Genomic DNA, 23,096 nt, shown 5'->3' with positions numbered 1-23,096 from the left:
AACTACACCACGAAACCTATGCCGCTGACTTGTTTTCGGCAGTGTAAAACTTGCATGTTATCATCCCTTAACGACACTGAAGGAATCCTCATACTGCTGGATCGTAGGATCAGCTGTCTCCGTTGAGAGAGCCCTCCCTGCATGTCTGGTGTGCCGGCGCAACAAGCGGCCAAACTATCTGCAACCATGCTTGCATGCGCATGACTAGCTAACCTTTTGTTTGTCTTTTACTACTAGATAGATTGATAGCAAAACACAAACACAAGATTTCGGTTCAGCCAAACGACCTAAACTGAACACTCGATGCGAATTCAACTAAATACATTTTCAAAAACTAAAAAATAAATAAAATACTCCCTCCTCTGTAAACAAATGCAAGGCATTTTAGGTTAGTATATCTTACATTAATTTCTCTTTGAGCAGCGGTGTTTCTTGGTGCAAAATACTGCAGCATCCATCCTACCCTACGTCGGTGCAGGCACGCAGGAGACATGGTTATGGATCATCGAAAATGCAGTAAGCCGTTGGCACGGACACACCACAGGCACGCGCGTGCTCCTCGTGAGACTTTGGCCGGCGCAACAAAAAAAGAAGAAGTAAATTCAGCCCAATTAACGGCCTTTGATCGGCTTTGCTTGCCCTGCCGGTAAACACAACTAGTTAAAAAAAGAAGAAAATAGAAGAGATGCTTAGCTTAGTGCTCACAACTAGTCATATATTAAGACGCACGCACCGAATCAGATTGTTTATAAGCACAAGAAATATGCCACTTATATACATGTATCAGTTCCCCCGCGTCGTCCGCTCCGGGCGACTCGGGGGCGAAAACCCTAGCCGCCCCAGGTCTCCCCCGCCTCCCCTCCTCCTCCCCCGCCGCCGCCGGCAGCCGCCCGCGCGGCAGTAGGCGGCGGCGGGGCTTCCCCGCGCACCCGCCTCGACGTGGAGACACCCCTTCCCCGCATCAGACGCCGCCGCACGCCCTGGATCGGCCCTGGATCGGGGCTGGCTCCTCTCTGGCGGCTGGTGGGCCGAGGATCGCCGGATCCGCCCGGATCTGGCCGGCGCGGCCCTGCTTCGTCGCCCGGCTTGGGTGCTCAGGGCGTGGTCTCCCTGGTGGCGGCGATGTGGGTCGTTCTCCGTGTCTTGATGGGATGTGCGCGGTGGGTGGATGCCGGGGCGGCGGCCTCGGACGGCGTGGACGGCGTGGCCTCTCGACGGGCGACGGCCGTGGGAGCTGGTGGTCCGTGACTTCGGCTGTGCGGGCGGCGAGGTCTCGGTGGACGACTACTACGGTGGGTCGGGGTGCCCCGTTACCCGGCGTGCCTGCTACGATGAAGTCCGACGCCTTCTCCGGCTGCGGGCGCTCCCCTGGCCTGTCTTTGGCCGGGTGGTTGGGAGGGGGGCGGGATCGGGGGAAACCCTTGGCCGTCGGCGGAGGCCACGACAATGGCGGCGCCTTGTGGGCGTCGATTCCCTTCTTGGAGGCCTTGTCGAGGTCCTATCCCGTCTCTCACTGTGCTTTCCATTTGGGCGTAAGCTCTAGTTCCCCTTGCGGGCGACGGCGTCGTCCCTTCGTCGCGTTCCTTCTTGAAGGCGTCGCCTGGGGTCCCCGGAAGCACGGTGGGCGCTTCGTGGTGCGTGTGAGGTGTTTGGCGGCGGCAATGTGTGCGGAGATTTATCTATTCTACCGCTGATCTTCATCCTGTGGTAGCGATCCATCTGCTTGGTGATGTTCTACCGTAGGTGGTGGTCGTCATTTGGCGTCATGGTGGCGTTGATGGCGGAGGGCCTGCCAAGGATGGCACCTCAATTTGCTTGGAGATGGTCCAGTGGAAGATGGTGGAGACGACACTTGTGAGTGCGTCAGACCGGTTTATACCCCAGACCCGGTATGTGGCTAGGCTGGGGATTCCGGCTTTCGATGTTAGGTTTAGGTGAGTGGTCTGGGTAGGGGCCCAGCTAGCACCCCTTCATCATATGGATAGGAGTAGCGGCATATGTTGCCTAGTTGGTGGATTCAGGCTTATTGTTGTAACACTTTGTAAGGTCCTCGGGAATAATCAATAAAGTGGCCGTATGCATCTTCCAGATGCAGAGGCCGGGGGTCATCCTCCTTTTCTAAAAAAAAAAATGTATCAGTTGAATCGAACCGAACCGAATGATTCCTGCGCATATGCCACATTAGTAAGTGCACGCACAAGACATATGTATCTTGATGACTTAGCATCTACCTCTTCCCCCCCTCCCCAGGGTGCAGCATGCAACTCAACCAACAACACCAAGCAAGGAATTATATATACTGCATCAAAATTCGTCACCATCTCTGACCTCGCGACAAACAAACACGCGCTCATTTCTATCATAAATTAAAGTGTAGGCATGTGCAGAAAGGTTACATGTTCCGTCTGCACATACATATCATGTGTGTTGGCAAGAAAGAATAAAACTTTAATAGCCAGTTTGATCCACGTCCGACGTTAGTGGTGCGTGACTCAGCAACTTGGCGAGGCATCATTCCAACAAAAACACACACTCTACTTCATCCATGAATGACTCAGTTGAAGATAAAAAAGGTCATAATTCGGTACAAGAGCAGGACAAAGTAGACAACAATGAAAGATAACAACACCTAGGGGGTGCTAATCAGAGGATCAAGTGGTCTGTTCACGAGGCCATCAGCATGGATCCGCCACTGCCATCACTGCACCGTAGCCTAGCCTCCTCAACAATCTTCACGAAAACCACAGCGTCGGGGCAGTGGCGGTTGTTAAAGATGCGCGAGCTGCGCTCCTGCCATCCATCAGTTAATTAATTACCCCCTCCGTTCCGTAATATAAAAGTATTTTTGACACTACACTAGGGCAGGGTGAAGACCACTTAGTAGTAGCGTGGATGTGGTGGGTCCGTACTGCTGCTCATGTCCACTTGCAGCACTGGGCTTCAGCCCGCGCTACTGCCCACTGTTACTTATCTATCTATAGAGTTTTCCCTAGTAGTGAACACATCATTAAAGAAAAGGCAAAATTCTATAACACCTACTTAGTTCATGGTATTAGCCAGTACATTATAAATTGGATACATTCATTAGCAGGATAACACAATAAAAAATACGTCCCATTGTAATAAGATATACAATGAACACCCAAGAATCTAAGCATCTCCCACATACCGAGCGATAAAAGTCTTGCTATGAGTACAGATTGTACTTTCAAATCAGACAGACAGATCAGCCAATTTTATGATCTAGCTATCACTTTTGCTATACAAAAATGTTATCTATGGATACTAAGGTAAAGGATAATTATTTAACACTGTTAGAGTAAATCTGAAGCATATCGTCGATCATCCGAGGACCAAGCAATCACACGAGTACGACACCGAGATTTGTTAACGAGGTTCACCGATATGGCTACATCCCCGAGGCTTGACTACGGGCGCTCCTCTCCGTGACACCGCTACAATACCGCACCCGGTCGCCCTGGACACCGGCACATGCCGCTGGCTTCCCCTGCGTTCCGATGCTATTATGTTGGCATAGGTTACATGACCCTCTATATATGAGAGGCCTATGATACAAGTGTCCTATTAGGACACGACTCCATATCCTATCTAAACACAATACTCCTACAACTCCAACTGTAACCTACCTTGTACACTATATTCAACACAATTTCAACAAACTCCACCTTGGCGAATATACTCCACCATCCTGGATTTGTCCATGCGTCAGACTTCCATGTACATTGGACTTGAGCTTATCCCATGAGAACCGCTGCTACTCCAAAGACTCCATATGATTCCACCTGCAACTTGTAGTCCCTCCTTTTCTTAACCACAGTCAACACTCGAGCAAAATTAAGTTCCTTGTTACTCTAGTTTGTGCTCCCAACTTCCAGAGTATGCGTCCAACGCCATCACACACTGATCACTGACCTACGTGAAAGTGAACAACTCACATATTGGATGTCACACATAAGAATTATCTGAACTCAACAGCACCGCTCCTTTCTCGACCGCCTGTCTGAAATTTGAAGGAATTTCACCGTTGCTTGTAGTCATCCCGAGTCAAATTCGCAGTTGTCTCATCACATGTATGACCGCCGGCCAGAGCCCTGGCCCGTCTCCATGCCCCATGCATACCGCACGCCTCGCCGCTATTACCGCGTCGAGCCTCCGCTGTCCCGGTCGAGTCTCAAGGGTCGTGAACCCCACACCACTCAACCTCCACTGCAGAGTACCACCGATCATCACTGACCGATGACGAGTTTCACACTTCCATCAGACCACTGGGCTCCAGTCCGAACTGCATGTCACTCGTTTTTCCCGCTGAATAGGCTTCGACTCTCTGTGCACTTACGCCGTAGCCCCTCAATCCAGCTCCACCTTCAACATGACTCCATGGTAGATGATCAGTCCATCCCTGCGCCTCGTCGACTTCAAGCTCCATGTATACACCACCTTGAATCAATCCTGCGTCATAGTCTTGTCGAAGTCACACAAGCCCTCGGGGCCTGCGCCACATGTTTCCACGCCCCAGAAGTCGGTCACCATCAGCATCACGCTCCTATGTCGTCGTCGCCAATCCCACCACCGTCTTCTGTACCAACCGACTTGCGTCGATCCGTCAGACTGCCTAGTCCGACCCAGTCGAAACTCGTTCGACTGTATGACACGTTCGAGGCTCCCAAATCGTCTTCCGCAAATTTCCATCCATCACATGATAATTCCATCTTAACTGACATGACTTCCTACAAGTCCTTCAAGCATCCCCATTGTGCCAACAAATCTTTCGCTCTTGTCTGCCATAACCCAAGGTTTTTAGTTTCGTGAACTTCTCCACCTCAAACCTGGTACCCGTTGGCGCCATGGTTCTTTATACGGATGACAATATGAAAAAATATCCGAGCTTCCAACACGTGCTCAAGTACACAAGATGCACCGGTAGCAAATTCCTACCCAAAATCCTTCTTGTACTCACGTGTAGCTCCCAGGCACAACTTCCAATGCTAGTAATTGCTTTGCCTCTGTCCTAGCCTTCCCGATGGATGCGGATCATTATCAATGGATTTCATTTCATCTGCTGATTTTATCTGACTGCCTCGTGACTTTGTCTCCCTTGCCGGCTGCTGCCGCTGCTACTAATCCGCGTGCAGATCTCCGAACACAGAGACGAGGAGAACACGGCTCCTCCTGGGACTCGGTCCCTTTTTTGTCCAAAACTATAGAGTCCCATCTCATGAACTGCTGGAACCCCCAATAATTCTGCCTAAGAGTAATGCACGCAATGCAATGATGAACTGAATGACTTAATCTGAACTGAATGATGCACGCAATGCAATGGTAAAAACATAGTAACGCGTGATGTAACCAACACCAACCACCACCACTACGGACGGATCCAATTATGCCAATCTACTACGTACGAGGACGAAGCAGGTGCTTTCATCGTGTGTGTGCGTGCGTGCGCGTGTTGCAGCACCGACACGCTAGCTACGTGCTGGTTCTTTTCTCCCTGCACAGCTCGGTCTTCTTTTCGACGACACCGATCACATCACATGGATCCATCCATCGGTGCACGCTGAACCATTGTTTGCTTTCCACCAGACCCGATCGACTCGCGGAAAACAAGATGAACTGAAAAGCACGTGTATTCGAAAATGCAATACACCCGGCACGCCATACGAATACGATCTAGCAGTATGAGGAATCATAAGTAAGGTCAGCACAATAAGGACCAAAGGAGGCTTCCGTGATCTTAGGCCCTGTTCGGCAAATCGCTACGGGGCGGAGCGCCGTTTCAGCCGTTTCCTCTCACCAAAAGTCTTATTCTGTTTTTCGAAGTATAGAAGAGAACTCTTTCCAAACAAGGAGAAGGCCTATTAGCTCAGCTGGTTAGAGCGTCGTGCTAATAACGCGAAGGTCACAGGTTCGAGACCTGTATGGGCCATTAATTCTTTTTTTCTTCCTTTTTTACTTTTTTGTACACAATGGAAAAAATGCGGAAAAAAAAAACAGTTGAGATGGCTTCGCCCGGGTTCGAACCGGAGACCTTCAGTGTGTTAGACTGACGTGATAACCAACTACACCACGAAACCTTTGGTTGAATTTGGTTCAGTAGTTTGTTTCTTTTATATGATCCTCTTTGAGAGAACCCTCCCTGCATGTGAGCGTGTCTGCTCTGTCCGCACAACAAGCGGCCGGGATTGATGGAGCAAAATATCTCGAACTATGCTCGCATTGCACGCACATGACAAAACTTTCGTTTCTCTTTTCTCTTTTAGATATAGATGGCAGAAAAAACAAAGACAAGATTTCGGTCCAGCCAAACGACTTGTACATTCAATGCAAATTCAACTAAATAAATAAAAACCAAAATGATAATTTGCAATGTCGTGTGTTACTGAAGCTACTTGAATATTTAGACACAAAGCTCAACATTTCAACTCGTACTCACTCGCAAAAAAAAACATTTCAACTCATACTAACGTGACTAAAATCCGGTCGGCGAAATCCTCACTGGAATCGAAAACCCACGACGAGCTTCGAGACGACCTCTCTTTGAGCAGCAGTGCTTCGTTGTGCAAAACACCGCAGCGACGTCGGTGCATGTAGGCACTGGCGGAGCTACAGCCAGGCAAAACTGTGCTATGGCCCGCCCATGTTTAATGGAAATACGCTAGGATATGCAAGCAAATGAGGCATGGAATTAAAACAGCCGAACTTCTCTTCAATTTGGCCCGCCCAGGTTTTTAATTGTAGCTCCGCCACTGCATGCAAGCAGGGGATATCGTTGTCGATCGTTGAAAATGCAGTATGCCGCGCGTGCTCCTTGTGAGGCTAGTCATAGTGGGAGTAACTTAGGTAGTAACATAGCGCACCTCGAGAATTTTTTGCTTATGTGGCAAGTAGTTAATGAGAAGTAGTAACATAATATGTTACCGTAACATAGCGCTTTCCAAGACAACATGAGTCTACAAGCTATTAAATGAGGCCACATATGACACTAGTACTATGTTACTTTGCACTATGAAAATAGTAACTTAGACTAATGTCATGCATATGACACTAGTCTAAGTTACTCCTCACTATGACCAGCCTGAGACTTTGGCGTGCCTATCTAGTCTAGCTATAGGTATGCAGTAGCTAACTATAGTTAACCATCTGGTGAGTGGTGACTGATCGACGACGGCATGGATATGCTGTCCGTCAGAATATCCATCCCTCTCTTCCATTTCTCCATCTCTCCATCCAAGAACGTCACCGACAGCTGCTCCAGCAAAAAAAAAAAAAAGTAAATTCAGCCCAATTAACGGCCTTTGATCGGCTTTGCTTGCCCTGCCGGTAAACACAACTAGTTAAAAAAAGAAGAAAATAGAATAGATGCTTAGCTTAGTGCTCACAACTAGTCATATATTAAGACGCACCCACCGAATCAGATTGTTTATAAGCACAAGAAATATGCCACTTACATACATGTACCAGTTGAATCGAACCGAACCGAATGGTCCGCGCGCATATGCCACATCAGTAAGTGCACGCACATGACATATGTATCTTGATGACTTAGCATCTATCTCATTCTCTTCCCCTCCCTAGGTGCAGCCTGCAACTCAACCAACAACAGCAAGCAAGGAATTATATTTTTCGACAAAAGGGTGGATTTTATTAGCTCAAAAAGGAGCATCGAAAAGATATAAACTTAAAGAGCACACACCTGACTTCTGCATAGTTAGGATGCACACAGCCTAACACAAAAACAAGGCGACAAATAGCAAAGTCATATAAGACCAAAGCTATGCAGAAGGGTTGCAAACACGGCGACAAGGAATTAATATATATAACGCATCATCATTCATCACCATCCCTCACCTCGCGACAAACGAACACACGCTCATTTCTATCATAAATTAAAGTGTAGGCGCATGCACAAGGGTTGCAAGTTGGGTTCTACACACATACCATGTGCGCTGGAAAGAAAGAATAAAGCTATAAATAGCCAGTTTGATCCATGTCCCATGTTAGTGGTGCATGACTCAGCAACTTGCCGAGGCATAATTCAAACACACACACTCGGCTCCGAAGGTCCTTCTCAATCTTATCAATTTAATCTAATTGCCAACTCCATCCATAAATACCTCAGTTGAAGAAGAAACACCAGTCACCAGACCTGGAACCAAAGTCCGTCGAAAAATATGCAGACATTCTTTTCTTCCTCTTGAAAACCTTTTAGTTTATTGACGGGCAAAGGAGCACGGGTGAACCTGAAGACGTTGACAGTTGTGAGATGACGATCAAGTCTCCAGCAGGAGCTGAGAAGGTGTGTGATCTGATAACGATCAGAGACCTTGTCTTTCTTTGCGAATTCACTCCTTCATTCATTCCAGATGATCTGAAACGCAGCAAGGACCTAGCTCACGATCAGGCAAACACCCCAAGAAAGCCCCACGCGGGAAGGTGCTAATCAGGTTCCAGGGATCTGTTCACGACGGCCACCAGTTTGGATCTGCCGCTGCTACAACCGCGCCATGGCCAAACAATCTTCAGGAAAAACGTAGCGTCGGGCAGTGGTGAATATCAAAGATGGGCCAACTGCAATAGGTAATGATCGATGGGCATAAGGGGCAGTGACTGATGAACCAGACGGCGTTGACAAATTAAGGCTACTGGAGCCACAAGGCAATGATCGATGCTGCTGTGCTCTAGGTGCATCTGTAAGCGCTGAATTCTACAGCAAAAGAAAAGGACAGACAACAGAAATGGCGCAATCAGAGCACAAGTCAAACACCTGGAGTTGCATTGCAACCAGGAGCTAAGAAATCATATAATCTGATACGACTACATGGCCTGTATGGATAGCTTGTCTTTCTTACCCTTCTTTCGAACTCATTCATTCATTTCAGATGGCCTGAAATGCATAACCGCAGCGGGGACCTAACACAATCAGAAGTTGCAATCCGTTCAGAGAGCGAGCGGGTTCAGGACTGAAAAGCTACTGAGATACTGACTGAGATTAAGCAAGCCCAAGCAAAGCTTTCGATTATTTATCATGTCTGGAAAACCAAACAGGAGCCGTAAATGTCAATTGTCTGTTTTGGTAGTCACGATGACAAGAAAACCAAACAGAACCAAACTAGGCCGTAGACTGCATAGCTACGAATTCATTCGGTCATAGACAAAATCAGACACTTGTTGCGCATGACCAGAAAACACCCACGATTCCTTCTGAAACTACTCTATACTAAACAAATGATGATGATCTGTTTTGTGGTTGCCCTGCCCTAGGATTCTGGGAGGTAAGAAAACCAAACAGGAACTGCAACACATCATTCAGTGAGATCAGGCAGGGCTGAGATTGAGAGGCTACTGCTGACCGTGATGTAGTACTCATGCCAAGCAAAGCAAAACAGCTTTGGGATTATGATGATTAGTTAGTGCTGGCAAGATTAAGAGAAGCTCTAGTTAGCCGCCATGAACGTCGGCAATCCCCTACTAGCAGCAGGCATAACAAACATTCTCGCAAAAAGAAACTGCAGGCATAACAAACAAACATATTTATACGAGCAGGCTTGCACCGTAATTTTCCCTTATTTATGTGAGGAAGCTTGCACTGCAATTTTCCCTTATTTATGTGAGCAAGCTTGCACTACCTGTACTAATTACACAGGGCTAGATGCCTTGGTGATCGCCCGGTCTAGAGAAATAGGAGAAAAAGGGAAAAAGGGATCTCTTTCTCATCCATCTGCCTACCCTTCTGAAGTTTTGAACTCTGCGTCAGCAGTGAGCTTCCCCTGCTCGCCTGCCGGCGGCTGCCCGTGCTTCGTGACCTTTCTGGGGGCGTCGGGGTCGCCAAGCTTGTGCTTGAAGGCATCCGCAACTCCAAGAGTCAGGGTACGGAAACTACTCAGAAATTGCACCTCGGTGATGTAGGCAGGACTGTGAAGGAATCTGCTAGCTGAGATGTGATTTCAGGTGTGGTAACACACTAACAGTACCTCAGGGCAGCTAACGACTGATCTCGTGACCAAACAGAAATTGTAATCCATTCATTGAGTGGGACAGGACTGAGAAGCTGCTGCTGGGTGAGATGTACTAAGCCCAAGAAAAGCGGCTTTGGGATGATGATAATTCAATGTTCACAGGATAGGCAAAGCCCTAATTAGCCGTGATGAACAGCGGCAGTCTAACCAAACAAACATTATCTATGTAAGCAAGCTTGCACTGGCGATTGAAAGGTCTAGGAAAACAGGGCAAACTAAAAGGGGGATCTGAGATAACGGGTTCTTACTCATAGCTGGTTCTGACTTGTCACTAGAAAACACTCCCAGATTTATAATGGCTTGTCTGTTTTTGGTATCTGAGACAAGAAAAGCCAGTCGGAAACTGCAGTTCAGTCATAAGAAAAGCCAATCGGGAATTGCAGTTCAGTCAAAGCTTTGGGCCGGTTAATCTGGCCGTGACTTAAACAAACACTCCCAGATTTCTCACAAAACTGTAAAGAGAAGATGAAATTATTTGATTTTGTCAGTTCAGATAAGAAGAAAAGCAAACGGAAACTGCAATCCATCATTCAGTTAGTCAGGCAGGGCTGGGCCTGAGAGTGAGGCCAAGCAGAGCAACTTTCATGTAGTAAGGCAAGCAGAGCGGCTTTGGGAAGATGTAATTCAATGCTCACAAGATTAAGAGACGCCCTAATTAACCGTTATGAACACCAGCCGTCTGCTACCTCCAGAGTCCAGGGAGACAAACCTCCAGAGTAATTATTTATGTGAGCAAAGCTTGCACTGCAAACAACTACAGTAGTAGTAGCGAGTGAGTGAGTGAGGCAGGACTGAGAAGCTGCTGCCTAAGGTGAAGTAAGCCCAAGCAAAGCTTTGGGATGGTTAATCTGGTCACAGATAGCTACTCGTAACTAGCAAAACAAACACTCCCAGGTTTCTTATGGAATTGTACACGTCAAGCATCTGTTTTGGTAGTTCAGACATGAAAAGCAAACAGAAACTGCAAACCAACATTCAATGAGGCGGGAGAGGAAGCTAAAGCAGAGCAGCTTTGGGATGATGATAATTTGATGCTCATAAGATTAAGAAATGGCCTAATTCGCCGCGATGAACACCGCGTTAGCAGGTACCCTAACAACCAAACATTATTTATGTGAGCAAACTTGCACTGCCTAATTACACACAGAGAGATAGATGCCTTGGTGATCTTCAGGTCTAGAAAAGCAGGACAGGATAAAAGGGGGATCTGATTCTCGTCCATCTACCTAGCTACCTATCTGATCTCGGCGTCGGCGGTGAGCTCCCCCTGCTCGCCGGCGAGTCTGGTGCTGTCGTCGGCCGGCTGCTCGGTGACCTTGTTGGGGGCTTCGGGGTCGCCGAATTTGTCCTTGAAGGCGTCCTGCCGCTTCAACCACATCATGTGCCCCTGCAAACAGCGCCATTTCCCGTCCCGCCGCGGTTAAAGATCCCGTCTTGATTGATTTCTGGAGCAGAGGGGAGGGGAGCAAGGAAGGAGATGAGGTGACGGAACCTGGAGCGCCGCCGCCCATGCGATGAGGAAGGAGGCGGCCCAGAAGCGCTTCTCCTTCACCAGCTTCGACAGATCCACCGCCGCCATCGTCGCCGACCTCCCACCTTCTGTTACTTTTTTTTTTGAGAAAACCTACCTTCAGTTTTTTTTGTGAGGGGACCTTTTTTTTGGTAACATTGAGGGACCTTTAGTATTCGGCCGGCCCAAGTAGCGTAGATCCACTTCCGGTTTCGTTTTTTTTCCTCTCTTTTTTCACATTTTATTTTAAATTTTGTGCAGTTTTTTTATCGAATCGAAAAAATCATGGAATTCATTATTTGTTAAAAAAGGATCACCAGATTCATCAGTTTTCATCGAATTAAAAAAATTATCTAATTTATAAATTCTTCATCCAATTCAAAATTTGGAATCAGGAACATTTCTTGCAAATTTGCAAACACTTTTTGAAGTCATGAACATTTCTTTGAATTAAGTATTTTTTGAAATCATCAGCAATTTTCAAACCATGAACATTTTTCGAATCCACAAACATTTTCTGAAATCGTCAATACTTTTCAAAATAACAAGCATTTTTTTGAATTCACAAATATTTCTTTGAAACCCACGAACATATTTTTTTAATTCGGGAACATTCTTTGGAATCACATATATTTTCCAAATGCACAAACATTTTTTAAATTCACGAAAAACTTTCAAATTTAAGAATATTTTTTTCAATGTCACGGATATTTTTTAAATTCTTGAAGAGTTTGGAATTCAATATCATTTGAAATGCTGAACATTTTTTAACGAAGAAAAAAACACAAACATGAACAAAAAAACGAAACAAAAAAGCACAGGGCACCCTACCATTACATGGCCGGGCCCAAAGTCACGACGTCCTCGAATCATGCGCCAACCGACTGGGGGTGGGGACCATGCTATGGCCGAAATTGAGAAACAATATAATGGAGCTAGGTACGAGCAACCACAGCAATTTGACGCTCTACACCGTACGATCGCGTCGTTGGACGTCCAGGATCCGCTCAGGCTTCCTAAACGAGCCGCTGCTCCGGAAATCTACCGAGGCGGCCTCTGGTTTATGTATGAACAGCCCGTTCTTCTTTTCTTGGGACAACGGCCCATTCTTCTTTGCTAAGCAGCCCACACAGAAGCACCGCTGCTGTTCCTGCAGCAGACTTTCGGTCGTCCAGCGTCGTCTCTGAGACGGCCTCGCCTGCGCCGGGAAGGGGAACTCTACGCGCATCCCCAACTTTGGCGGACGAAACTCCTATGGCATGCTCGCCCCGTCCCCTCGCTAATTCAGTCAGGCCCCCACTTCTTCTCTGCCTCTCCCTCTCCAACCGAACCCTAGCAAGAAATCGGTCCCGTGGCCAGCGACGCAGGGGCGCACGGTCAGACGGCGGCGGGATGCTTTCACACCTCCGCATGTGCGCTAGAGTTAGCAAGATGATACGAGCGAGGAGTAGATGGGATTGATAGGGCTGTTCTGCTTTGTTAAGACTCAAGTACGATGCATGTTCGTTGGCAACATTGTTTTCAACAGCATCTCCCAATTTAGTCATGTTGTAAGTAACCAGGTGACCTTATATATGATGCCTGCTTTCTGTGTTGATTGCAGTTCTCTGCAGGCATCTAATAAAGCATCTCGCTATTTCAATTTCAGTTTGTTATGTTTTCCCACATTAATTCAAACGTAGGCCAGGGGAAAATTCAGGATGTGATCATGCATTTTAGAGTGAACTCAAGGTTTCCTCCTTCCTGGAGCTCTTAATTCTAATCTCTTGGGCGTTTTGGGGCACCAGAATTGATTTATCTTCTAGGGCATTGGGCCAAATCTTTATTCATGCAGTGTTTTAGGAAGAGGCAAACAATACAAAGAGGGAAATGCCTTATGCCTCCCTGATAATAACCAAAAAAGAGCAAGTAAACTAAAGATTTTTGAGAACTCACATAAGATGACAACTGATCTAGCTGATTATTTCTATCAAGTTCAGAAATGTCTGTTAAAGAAAGAGGATTGTTTTGCTATTATGTTATCTACAAGGCCGCTTGTCAGTTTTTGTGTGGTACTGGATTTTCCTAATCTTCACTAGCTAATGTCTCATAATTATTCCACACAAGAATTAGGTTAGCATCATTGTTTATAAAATGTTATTATTATTATTATTATTATTATTATCTATTTATTTATGAATAGGAAGCTCTGGAGTTGAGAGAGCAAGGCTCCGGATTGGTCTAAATGCGCATATTCTGGTCCGACAAACGTGTTGCAAATTACCATGCAGCATTGTAAGTTAATTTTTTGCTTAGTGTACCAGGTATGTCGACTTCGTGAAGAAAATTACAATATTTCCTAGAGCAGAGTATTTCTATGATCTTTTTATGTGCGATTTAGCTATTTTTCGTATTTTAGCACGTGGATATATAGATTTCATAACTTGATTCTTCACAAAAATCATTTCGATGGTGGTATACTGTCTCATGTATGTGAATACATTCTTTACTATCTAAACATGCGAGGTTCTCACTGAGTACTTTAGGTTTGTTCATCTTTGCGGAATTGCAAGTTTGTTTCTTTGGCATTCCCGAAAGGCTGCCAATGTCAACCATACGGATTTGGTTATATGTTACAACTCCTAATTTCTCAAATATTTCTATCATTCTTTCCTTAAGATGGACGGGGCGCAGCAAAGCGCGCCTCTATGGTCTAGTGTGATCATGGTCCTCGAGCGTCAACTGCTTACAGACGCAACGTGTTCCTATTCATTGAGCGCCAACTGGCTAATTGTTCCTGTATGAGTTGCAGTGTAGAATGTGTGGTTGACTAGATAGCCTCTCACTTCAGTGGAATCTCCAATATTGGCGGCAATTGAGTTTGAATAAACTTTTTGAATTTGTTTACAAAAATGTAGCATCCCTATGACATGACCAATGTTCACATCACTCTGGCAAAGCTCAACAAGATAGTTCATGTTCATAACTTCCACATCATGGATGCGAAGGCCTTGCCTAATCTTGGCATATTGGAAAATGTAACCAAGCGTGCTAGCAAACACACTAAATTTAGCTTCCCTCCTCTGAGTACCTTCAATGAAGAACAGTTTCATAGAATTTTTGCCTCCGGGTGAGTAATATTTTGTGCACACATATTAGAGGCAAAAGTTTTAACTACTCACACTTATCTTAAATACCGTGGAGGACATCACTATTATCCTTGATATGCCCTTGCATCACCTCATGATAAACTTTATATTGCATCCTATTCCAAAAGTGAGGATTTACTTCTTCATTCCTTTCTTGGTATATGGATTGGCAATGCACATGGAAACAAAATCCTTCTTCTTGACCTCCTTGTAGTCACCCCTAGATGCTTATGTATTTTGAGACTTTTTTGTTGAGTGCTTCATGACATGCTTGAATTTCTTCTTTGGTGTGAGAAATGCTTCGATTTTTTGGGTCAATCATACCAAAACAAAAAGGGATTGCCAAAAATAACAAAACCAAAAGAAATCTTCTGTGTGAAAAAGAGTCTACCCTCCCCCTCCCAATTTCCAAATTTAATTTCCACATTAATGGAAAGAAACGAAACAAAGTGAGGACAAAAGATTCTCGTGTCCCTATTGGTCCATCCGGTCCTCCCACGGATCGCGCCCCTGAGCTAATCGTAGCCAACATCTTCCAGATCCAACGGCGAAGACCACTGGTGACACGGATCGCACCATCGAAGCCGATCCCAGCCGCCCGCACCATACACATCCGACAGTGGAGAATGTTGGTCACACGGATCACACCCCCTCCCACGGATCGTGTGCCTCCGAGCCGATCCCTGCCGCCCTCCCTCCTAGATCCGACGGCGTGACCGCGCGTCACGTGAATCGCGCCTGTTACCACGGAGCACCCCCCCCCCTATAAAAGTGGTGCCCTCGCGTTCACATCCATCACCGCCGTCCACCCACAATTCGAGATTCAAGTTCGCCGAAGAAGAAGGGAAGATGACCGGGAGGAAGAGCGGCGAGCGGAAGAAGGCGGTGACCCGGTCCATGAAGGCTGGACTCCAGTTCCCCGTCGGCCGCATCGGGCGCTATCTCAAGAAGGGCCGCTATGCGGACCGCATCGGCTGGGGCGCCCCCATCTACCTCGCCGCCGTCCTCGAGTACCTTGCCGCCGAGGTAACCAACCAACCACCGATCTCGTCCATTCCTACTCTTCTTGTGCTGGACTGGGTGGTAACTGATCTCATCTCGGTGTGCTATTTGAACCACAGATGTTGGAGTTGGCGGGCAATGCGGCCAAGGACAACAAGAAGACCCGCATCATGCCGCGCCACCTGCTTATCGCCACTCGCAACGACGAGGAGCTATCCAAGCTGCTTGACGGCATCACCATCGCCCATAGTGGCGTGTTGCCCAACATCCACTCTGTGTTGTTCTCCAAGAAGGCCAACACGCTCTAGCATAGCAACTTCAAACAGAATCCAAGAATAATTGTTTACCTTATGAGTTTTTGCTTAGCTTGGATTCTCGTACCAAGAAAAGGAGTAATGTCTTTTCCCAATTTTTAAAACATAAACTTTGTTTTCCATTTTCCCCATAATGCGCATCTGCAGGCAGACCCGGGATTAATTCTTCACATGTTGTGTTGTGTAATGACAATGGTCTACTGGATCATAATAATGCAGAAATATCCCCTTCCCATATACATCTAGTACAGTTAATACTTATAGTGCGATCCATATTACTCGCTGGAAAATGAATGTAATCATCTACCTGCCAGATGCCGTATACCGACAGACGGTTCCTTTTTTTTAGAACAGATGTTGTTGCAGTTTGTTCAGAATGAAGAGAAAGTTCTGCGGTGAAGTGGATGACAAGATCATTGCAGTCTTCACTGATGATATAAGGTACATGCATTTCAGTGAAGAACGAGAACGATGCTATGTGCACGATGGTTTCTGTCCGATTTTAGCACGATCTAGCAGATCAAGCCGTCGATGTGTACATTTTTTCAAGCATTTCGGTGAATAGCTGAAATCAGTCAAGGATGCCTATTATGTAATACATTTTTTCTGGCTCAATGGCATGTTATAGATTCTGACATTTGGAGAAAAAATAACTATGGCATACATACGAATTTAAATAGACAAGAACCGCAATAAGGAGATGGCTGACTCCCTGCCAAAAATAAAAGTGCTACTAATGAGGGCACAAATCCTTCCCCCTCCTCCTCCCCTCGCGTCCACTCCCCTCGGCCGGTGCCAATGGCCCCAGATCCCGAGCCGCCAGTTCCCTCCCCTCTGCTCCAACCCCAGCCGCCGCTGCCGCCGGCAAGGGCCGCAGTGGCGGTGGGCCCTGCACCGCAGATCCAGGGCGGGTGGTAGCCACGGCGGACCCTGTGAGGCGGAGGTGGCGTCTCATGCGGGGAGGCTGGGGGCGGCAGTCAGGGCGGCGCCCTTGCCGCGCGACAGCGATGGGATCCTTCATGGCCGGCAGTGTGGCGGCTGCGTGCGCATGGGTGGCTCCGATGGCTGCGGATCCGGCGTCCCGTCCAGATCCGTCTCGGTACGGCCTTGGCCGGCCCGTGGCGCGAGGAGGACCGGTGATGGCGGCTGGAGGCTCCCTACCAGCGTGCCGACGGCGACCCTCGTCTCCACGACGAGGCTCCATTCGGTTCCAGCCAGCTGCGAGGTTGGGGGGACGCAACTTTCGATGAAAATCGCGCCGATTTCTGTCATGGCGGACGATGGCGGCGTCTATGACGTTGTTCCCTTCTCGAGGCATCGTTGTTGCAGGTCGTGGCACTCCACTCGTCATATTCCAGGAAAAACACTAGATCTGGATCTATCGGATCAGACGATGATGGTACCTTTGATGTTGTTGTCCCTTCTGAGGGCATTGTTTTGGAGCAAGTGCTGGTTGGACGGGACAAGCGAAAGAGCGGTGTCTCATCCACCGCAGGGCCGGCGGCGGATCCCGGTGACATGGCGCTGCGGAGGTTCGGCGACGACCGCGTGTGGACGGGTACATGCAGCATGGTGGAGTTGTCTGACGTCGTGGTGGCGTCGACAGCAGGCCAGGCAAGGTCGATGGGTCAGTTACTGCTCTGGAGATGGACCAGTGAAAGATGGTGGCGGCAGCCTCTGAGAGTGTGTCGGTCCGGTATGGGATCCAGCCCCGATATGTGGCTGAACTAGGGCATCCGACTTTAGATGTTAGGGTTTGGTGTGATGTTCGTTTGGTATTAGGCCCGGATATTCGGCACACCTTCATCAATTGGATAAGGGTAGTCACAGGTGTTGCCTAGATGATGGCTTCAGGCTGACTGATGTATTATTTTATATGGTCTTTGTGAATAATTAATAAAATAACCGCATGCACCGTCCAGATATAGAGACCAAGGGTCTATCCTCCTTTTCAAAAAAAAAGAAGAGAAAACTAATGAGGGCACAAAGCATCAGGCTGACATTGTAAAGGGCCAAAAATAAAAGTGCGGCTAATAAAACCGTCAGTGTTCCATGATAGTTTTGGTTCTCAACGAATTCTAAGTGCAGAGCGGTGCAGACATGCATCATTATTTTACAGGAATCCTTATGCTTGATGAATGACGGTCTGGCAGCTTGTCACTCTCTTGAGGATGTGAACAAGTCATGTAACTTGGAAGCCTTGAGAGAGGTAAGCCAGATAAATAAGGAGGAACTCCATTTCTAGCTCCCTTGTGCAATATGTGCTAGGCTCGTCGAGCTAAATATGAGATGTTTCATGCTGAATCATGTGTGTTTTAAGAAATGCAACTCTCATGTTGGTCAAATGTCCCAAATTAAGCTCGAATTTACAACTGTCCTTTAAATAAAATTGCCAAAAATAAGCTCTAATTTAAAAAAAAATCGTGCACTCATTAGTTACGATATGCCAAATTTGCTGCAACATACATAATACTCTTCTGGATGGATAGCAAGATTGGGACTTGGTGCCATGTTCGAGTCTTAAGATCAGGGCATGAATTGTTTCCCAAACCAGCGTTAATGTTGATCTAAAACAAAAAGAATCGAATTAATTATGTGTCTTAGTGAAAGAGAATTCCCTGACCAATCAGGTGTTGCTCTGTTTTTTTCAGTGTCAGCAGTCAGAATGCTTTGCCAAGCTAAAAGATCGGACGACTAGTCTATTGTAAAGCCGGTATAGAAATGATCTTAAAATAAGCACTCCCTTTGTATAGTAATATAAGACTTACATCACTAAAGTAGTGATCTAAAGGTCTTATATTACTTTAGAGAGGGACTACTAATGATCATGCAAATGTACAGAGTGCATACATGTCCAGGGCTCCATTAACATTAGACTCTGTGCACAACAACAATACAAGATAAGTACCTTGCTCATCTATAGCAATAGCGGCAGATCAACCTCTGTTTGCATGATGCACCCGTATGTTCTTCCCATAAAGCACCTGAATGAATCATCATGTTGAATTTTTTTACCTCATCAAGCGACAAAAAATGCATTGTGATAGCAAAATCGGCAAGCAGGATAACTGAGAAACTAGCATGATCTTAATAAATAGGTTTGCAAATCGGATATCAGAGAGGAAGTCTTGGCAGATCTCAAACGGATTAGAGACTCAGGTTCAGGCATCAAACAGATTGACCTGGAACTGAACACCAGGCATCCTGAACCATAAGTCAGCAGTAATCTTGATTTGTTCAATGTTCACACGGATTGTTCCTAACATTTACATTTAGATTTAGTTAAAACTGCACAAAGTGTTTGCACGAAATTTAGCTAGACAGAATAATGCATTATTGCTGGAGGTATGATTCTCAAACTAGCATGAAGCAAAGGATCTCGAACATCAGTGAGTGCAGAGTGGCGCTCAGTGCTGCGCTGTGTGGATTTTCTGGAATGCCTAAAATCACTTCACTGAAGTCAGTTGAGGGACATGCTTGCCTGAAAAAACAGTGGTGTTTCAGTTCCTTCGTCAGCATAATTAACAATATTAAGTGGATGGGGTTATTCGCACGATTGTAAAAGCATAAATTCCAGACAGAGCATCTTGCTAAATCACTGTTCAGTCCCCGTGAAGGAACCTCGAATCAAGGTACAAATGTGTGCTACTCTCAGAAGCTTCACAAGAAATGCCTTTACCAAAGAAAATCTAGATACAAACTGTCTTTTTTCCATTTCCAGTGACGCACATGTGCGCATCGACGCTGTAGTCGTCTGTCCTCACAACTAGGGACCCATTCTTCATTTCAAGTCTTGTGGGATGACAGTGATATATTTCTTGAGGCATTAAAAAATGGGTAAAAGTTCTCTCGAGGCAATTGTTTGCAACAGTGATCTGTTGGATTATAGTGCAGGAGTATTTCCTTCCTGTGTTACATCCAGTACAATCAATACTTACAGGTGCAATTACACAACACCATAGCCTGTAAGAAATGAATCTCATACCGTATCTGCCAGATCCCAGAAGCATATTGCTTTCAGTTATTCGCCCATTTATCAGTTAATGCCATATACCCATGTATGAGTCCATGATGTGTCTTTGAGTAAGGTCATGTGCCTACAATGGGTCAAGTTTGGTTCCAACTCAGCCACTGGGATGTTATTGCTGTTTGTTCAGTATCAAGACAAGGTTCTGCAGGCTGCAGCTATGTTGTTTTGAACAGGATGACAAGATCATTTCAATGATGATACATGGTACAGGCATTTGAATGATAGCAAGGAGCTCCTCGTTATCGCCTAGCTGAAATTAGGCAATGATTGTACCCTGCAGTCGATGTCTTTCTTCTGCTTAATAACATTTATGCAGAAATAATATGAGAGTCTGCAGCTTTTCATTGCCCATGCCTGGTTATTTTTACTGGCTACATTGGCGTTTTGGTTAGGTTATAATTTCAGACATTTGGAGGAAAAGTACCTATGGTATGCGACTTCAGATGGATGCATAATAAGTCTTAGCTCTTGCAACCAGTAACAACTATTCTAACATCTAACTAATATGCATTGGTGTGGATATGCCATCCTTGTTTCACATGAAACCTTATGCTATTTACAACATAGAGGCCTAAGAAAGTACTACAAAGCTGCTTGATGAATCACGGTGTCGTGCCTCATTACTTGCTTGAGGATGTTAACAAAGATGTGGAGACGTTAGAAGCATATTCATCCTGGTTCCTGTTTTGTGCTACTCTCCTATACCAGTGGAGGTACAGCTCACCTACATTCTGAAGTCATTTTCTTAAAAAAAGAGGACGACCCCCGGCCTCTGCATCTGGACGATGCATACGGCCATTTTATTAATTATTGACACAAGACCTTACAGAGTCATACAACAATAAGCCTAAAGCCACCAACTAAGCAACATCTGTCGCTATCCAACCAGGACGCCTGCCGGGTATGAGGCCGCCGCAGCCACCTACCATCAATCCATCTTCAGAGCTGTCCTGTTGCATCAACCTTGCCCGGTCTAGCTGCCGCCGACGCCACCACGACGCCAGGCAGCGTCACCCTCCTGCGTGAGTCCATCTCCGCTCATCAGTCGCCGAGTCTCCACTGCGCCACGCCGCCGAGATCCGCCGTCATCAATGGACCAGATGAATCACCGCTCCTCCTCATGTCCCCTCCAACCAGCACTTGCTCCAAAACGATGCCCCCATGATGGAGAACGATACCGAAGGCATCGTCATCGTCCGATCCGGTAGACCCAGATCTAGGGTTTCCCCCGGAACTTCCCAATCAGGTTGATGTGACCTGCAACGACGATGCCTCTAGAAGGGAACGACGTCTAAGACGCCGCCATCGTCCGCCAAGACCGCAGTCAGGCGCAATTTTCACCGGAAGCCACGTCTTCCCGACCTCGCGGCTGGCTGGAACCGAGCGGAACCTCGCCACGAAGACGTATGTCGCCGTCGGTACTCCGACGGAGATCCGGCATCTCCTCACCGGTCCCTCCACGCGCCGCCGGTCGGCAGAAGGCCTCCTACGACGGATCCAAACGGGGCATTGGATTCGCAATGACCGCCGTCACCATCACGACCAGGACAGCCCACCCCGCCGGATGGGGCACTGCCACCGCCGCCATCCATGCAGGGCCGCCACTCCACCGGCGATGGTGCTCCGGCCCCCGCCGCACAGCCCGGATTCGCCGTCCCAGCCGCTGCCGTTGGATCGCACGAGAGGAGCCGCCACCGCGCCTCAGATGGGATCCGCCGCATCCACCCGCCCAGAAACCTTTGGCACCGGGCCCGCCGGCAGCGCGGCCCACGCCGGCAGCAGCGGCGGCAGGAGGAGGCGGCAAGAGGGTGCTGGCGGTGCTAGGGTTTCGGGCCCCCTGGCGCCGCCCGGGGGGAGGCGACGCGAGGGGGAGGGGGAGCTGTTAGCGTATCTGAAGTCATGAAAGCAGATAAACAAGGCATCTCTATTCCAGCAACCTTGTTTTATATGATTAGCTGGTTGAGCTAAATATGAGATGTTCTGTAGTTAATTTTCTCCACCGGGAATCTCTACTTAATTTTCCTATTAGTCAAATTGCCAAAGTCAAGCACAAATTTACAGCTGTCCTTTAATCAATTTGACAAAAATAAACTCTGATTTACAGACCAATTGGCACTCTGAATAGTTACGATATGCCACGCTTGCTGCAACATACCTAACACACTTGTGGATAGATAGCTCTTTTCCTAGGACTTGATGACATATTAAAAAAATTAAGATCAGTGGGTATATCTTTGCATGTATACGATACTGCCATGATCCATGACTTTTGAGGGGCACAACTGGTAAAGCTAGAGAAAAAGAACGTGCACAAGGTGCATGTCAAGAAGGGAATAAAGAAATAAAGTAAAAGTCAAGGAAAGAACAATGTCAACAACGAAATAAAGAGAAAGGTAATAGTTCACTATATACTGTTATGCATACTATTAGTTAGTACTTAGTACTAGTAAGAAAGATCTTGATGGCAAATACTCCCTTTGTCCCAAAAATTTTGCCTCAGATTTGTCTAAATACGGATGTATCAAATCACATTTTAGTATTAGGTACATCCGTATCTAGATAAATCTAAAACAAGAATTTTAGGACGGAGGGAGTATAAACAAGTCTAGTTGAGAGTAGATGCGGGGAAATTGCGGCCTTACACCTATCCTTGTCGTTTTGCAGCAGCACACGAGACCTTCTAAGTCCCAACGATCTCCCCGTGCCGGTAACTCTTATATTGTCCATATTAGTCTTGGTTGTTTATATGCATTTTTTGGATGGCTCATTAAATCAGGTGAGGAGATGAAAAATGAGCAAGAGAGCGGTATATAGCCCATAGTCGTGTGAGAGCCAAGTGAGAGAGATCCGCGTAGTTGTTGCGCGAAGAGAGCGGTGGGAAGGATAGTTCACGGGATCCCAAGTCATCTTTGCTCTCAAGAGCTCGTTTCGTCAACTCTTGGGATTGAGAGGTTGACGAGTATACGTCAGTACCTACACAAAACAAAGACAATGGAAAACTTGTGTGTGCATGGTATATGTACACATCATCCATGATGATGCATACGTGCTTGTGTTGGTTAGGGCAAAATATCC

At 46.8% G+C, this 23,096-nt stretch overlaps 1 protein-coding gene and 2 non-coding genes across 3 annotated transcripts; 2 read left to right on the top strand and 1 right to left on the bottom strand.

The window, feature by feature from the left end:
- The first annotated feature begins 5,873 nt into the window (after positions 1-5,873).
- TRNAI-AAU (transfer RNA isoleucine (anticodon AAU)) lies at positions 5,874-5,947 on the top strand. The gene has a single exon. It is a non-coding gene; the product is annotated as a tRNA-Ile (tRNA).
- A 74-nt stretch (positions 5,948-6,021) lies between these two features.
- Positions 6,022-6,095, bottom strand: TRNAV-AAC (transfer RNA valine (anticodon AAC)). The gene has a single exon. It is a non-coding gene; the product is annotated as a tRNA-Val (tRNA).
- A 9,395-nt stretch (positions 6,096-15,490) lies between these two features.
- Positions 15,491-16,162, top strand: LOC123059711 (protein H2A.5-like). Its single transcript, XM_044482206.1, has 2 exons — positions 15,491-15,701; positions 15,797-16,162. Exons 1-2 carry the CDS (start codon positions 15,525-15,527, stop codon positions 15,983-15,985), a joined length of 366 nt encoding a protein of 121 aa, XP_044338141.1. The 5' UTR covers positions 15,491-15,524; the 3' UTR covers positions 15,986-16,162.
- The last annotated feature ends 6,934 nt before the right edge of the window (positions 16,163-23,096 follow it).

This window comes from Triticum aestivum, chromosome 3A, assembly GCF_018294505.1.
Source record: "Triticum aestivum cultivar Chinese Spring chromosome 3A, IWGSC CS RefSeq v2.1, whole genome shotgun sequence".
NCBI classification, from domain to species: Eukaryota; Viridiplantae; Streptophyta; class Magnoliopsida; order Poales; family Poaceae; genus Triticum; species Triticum aestivum.
The sequence above is the reverse complement of the archived record's forward strand: the minus strand, read 5'-3'. Positions and strand labels throughout refer to the sequence as shown.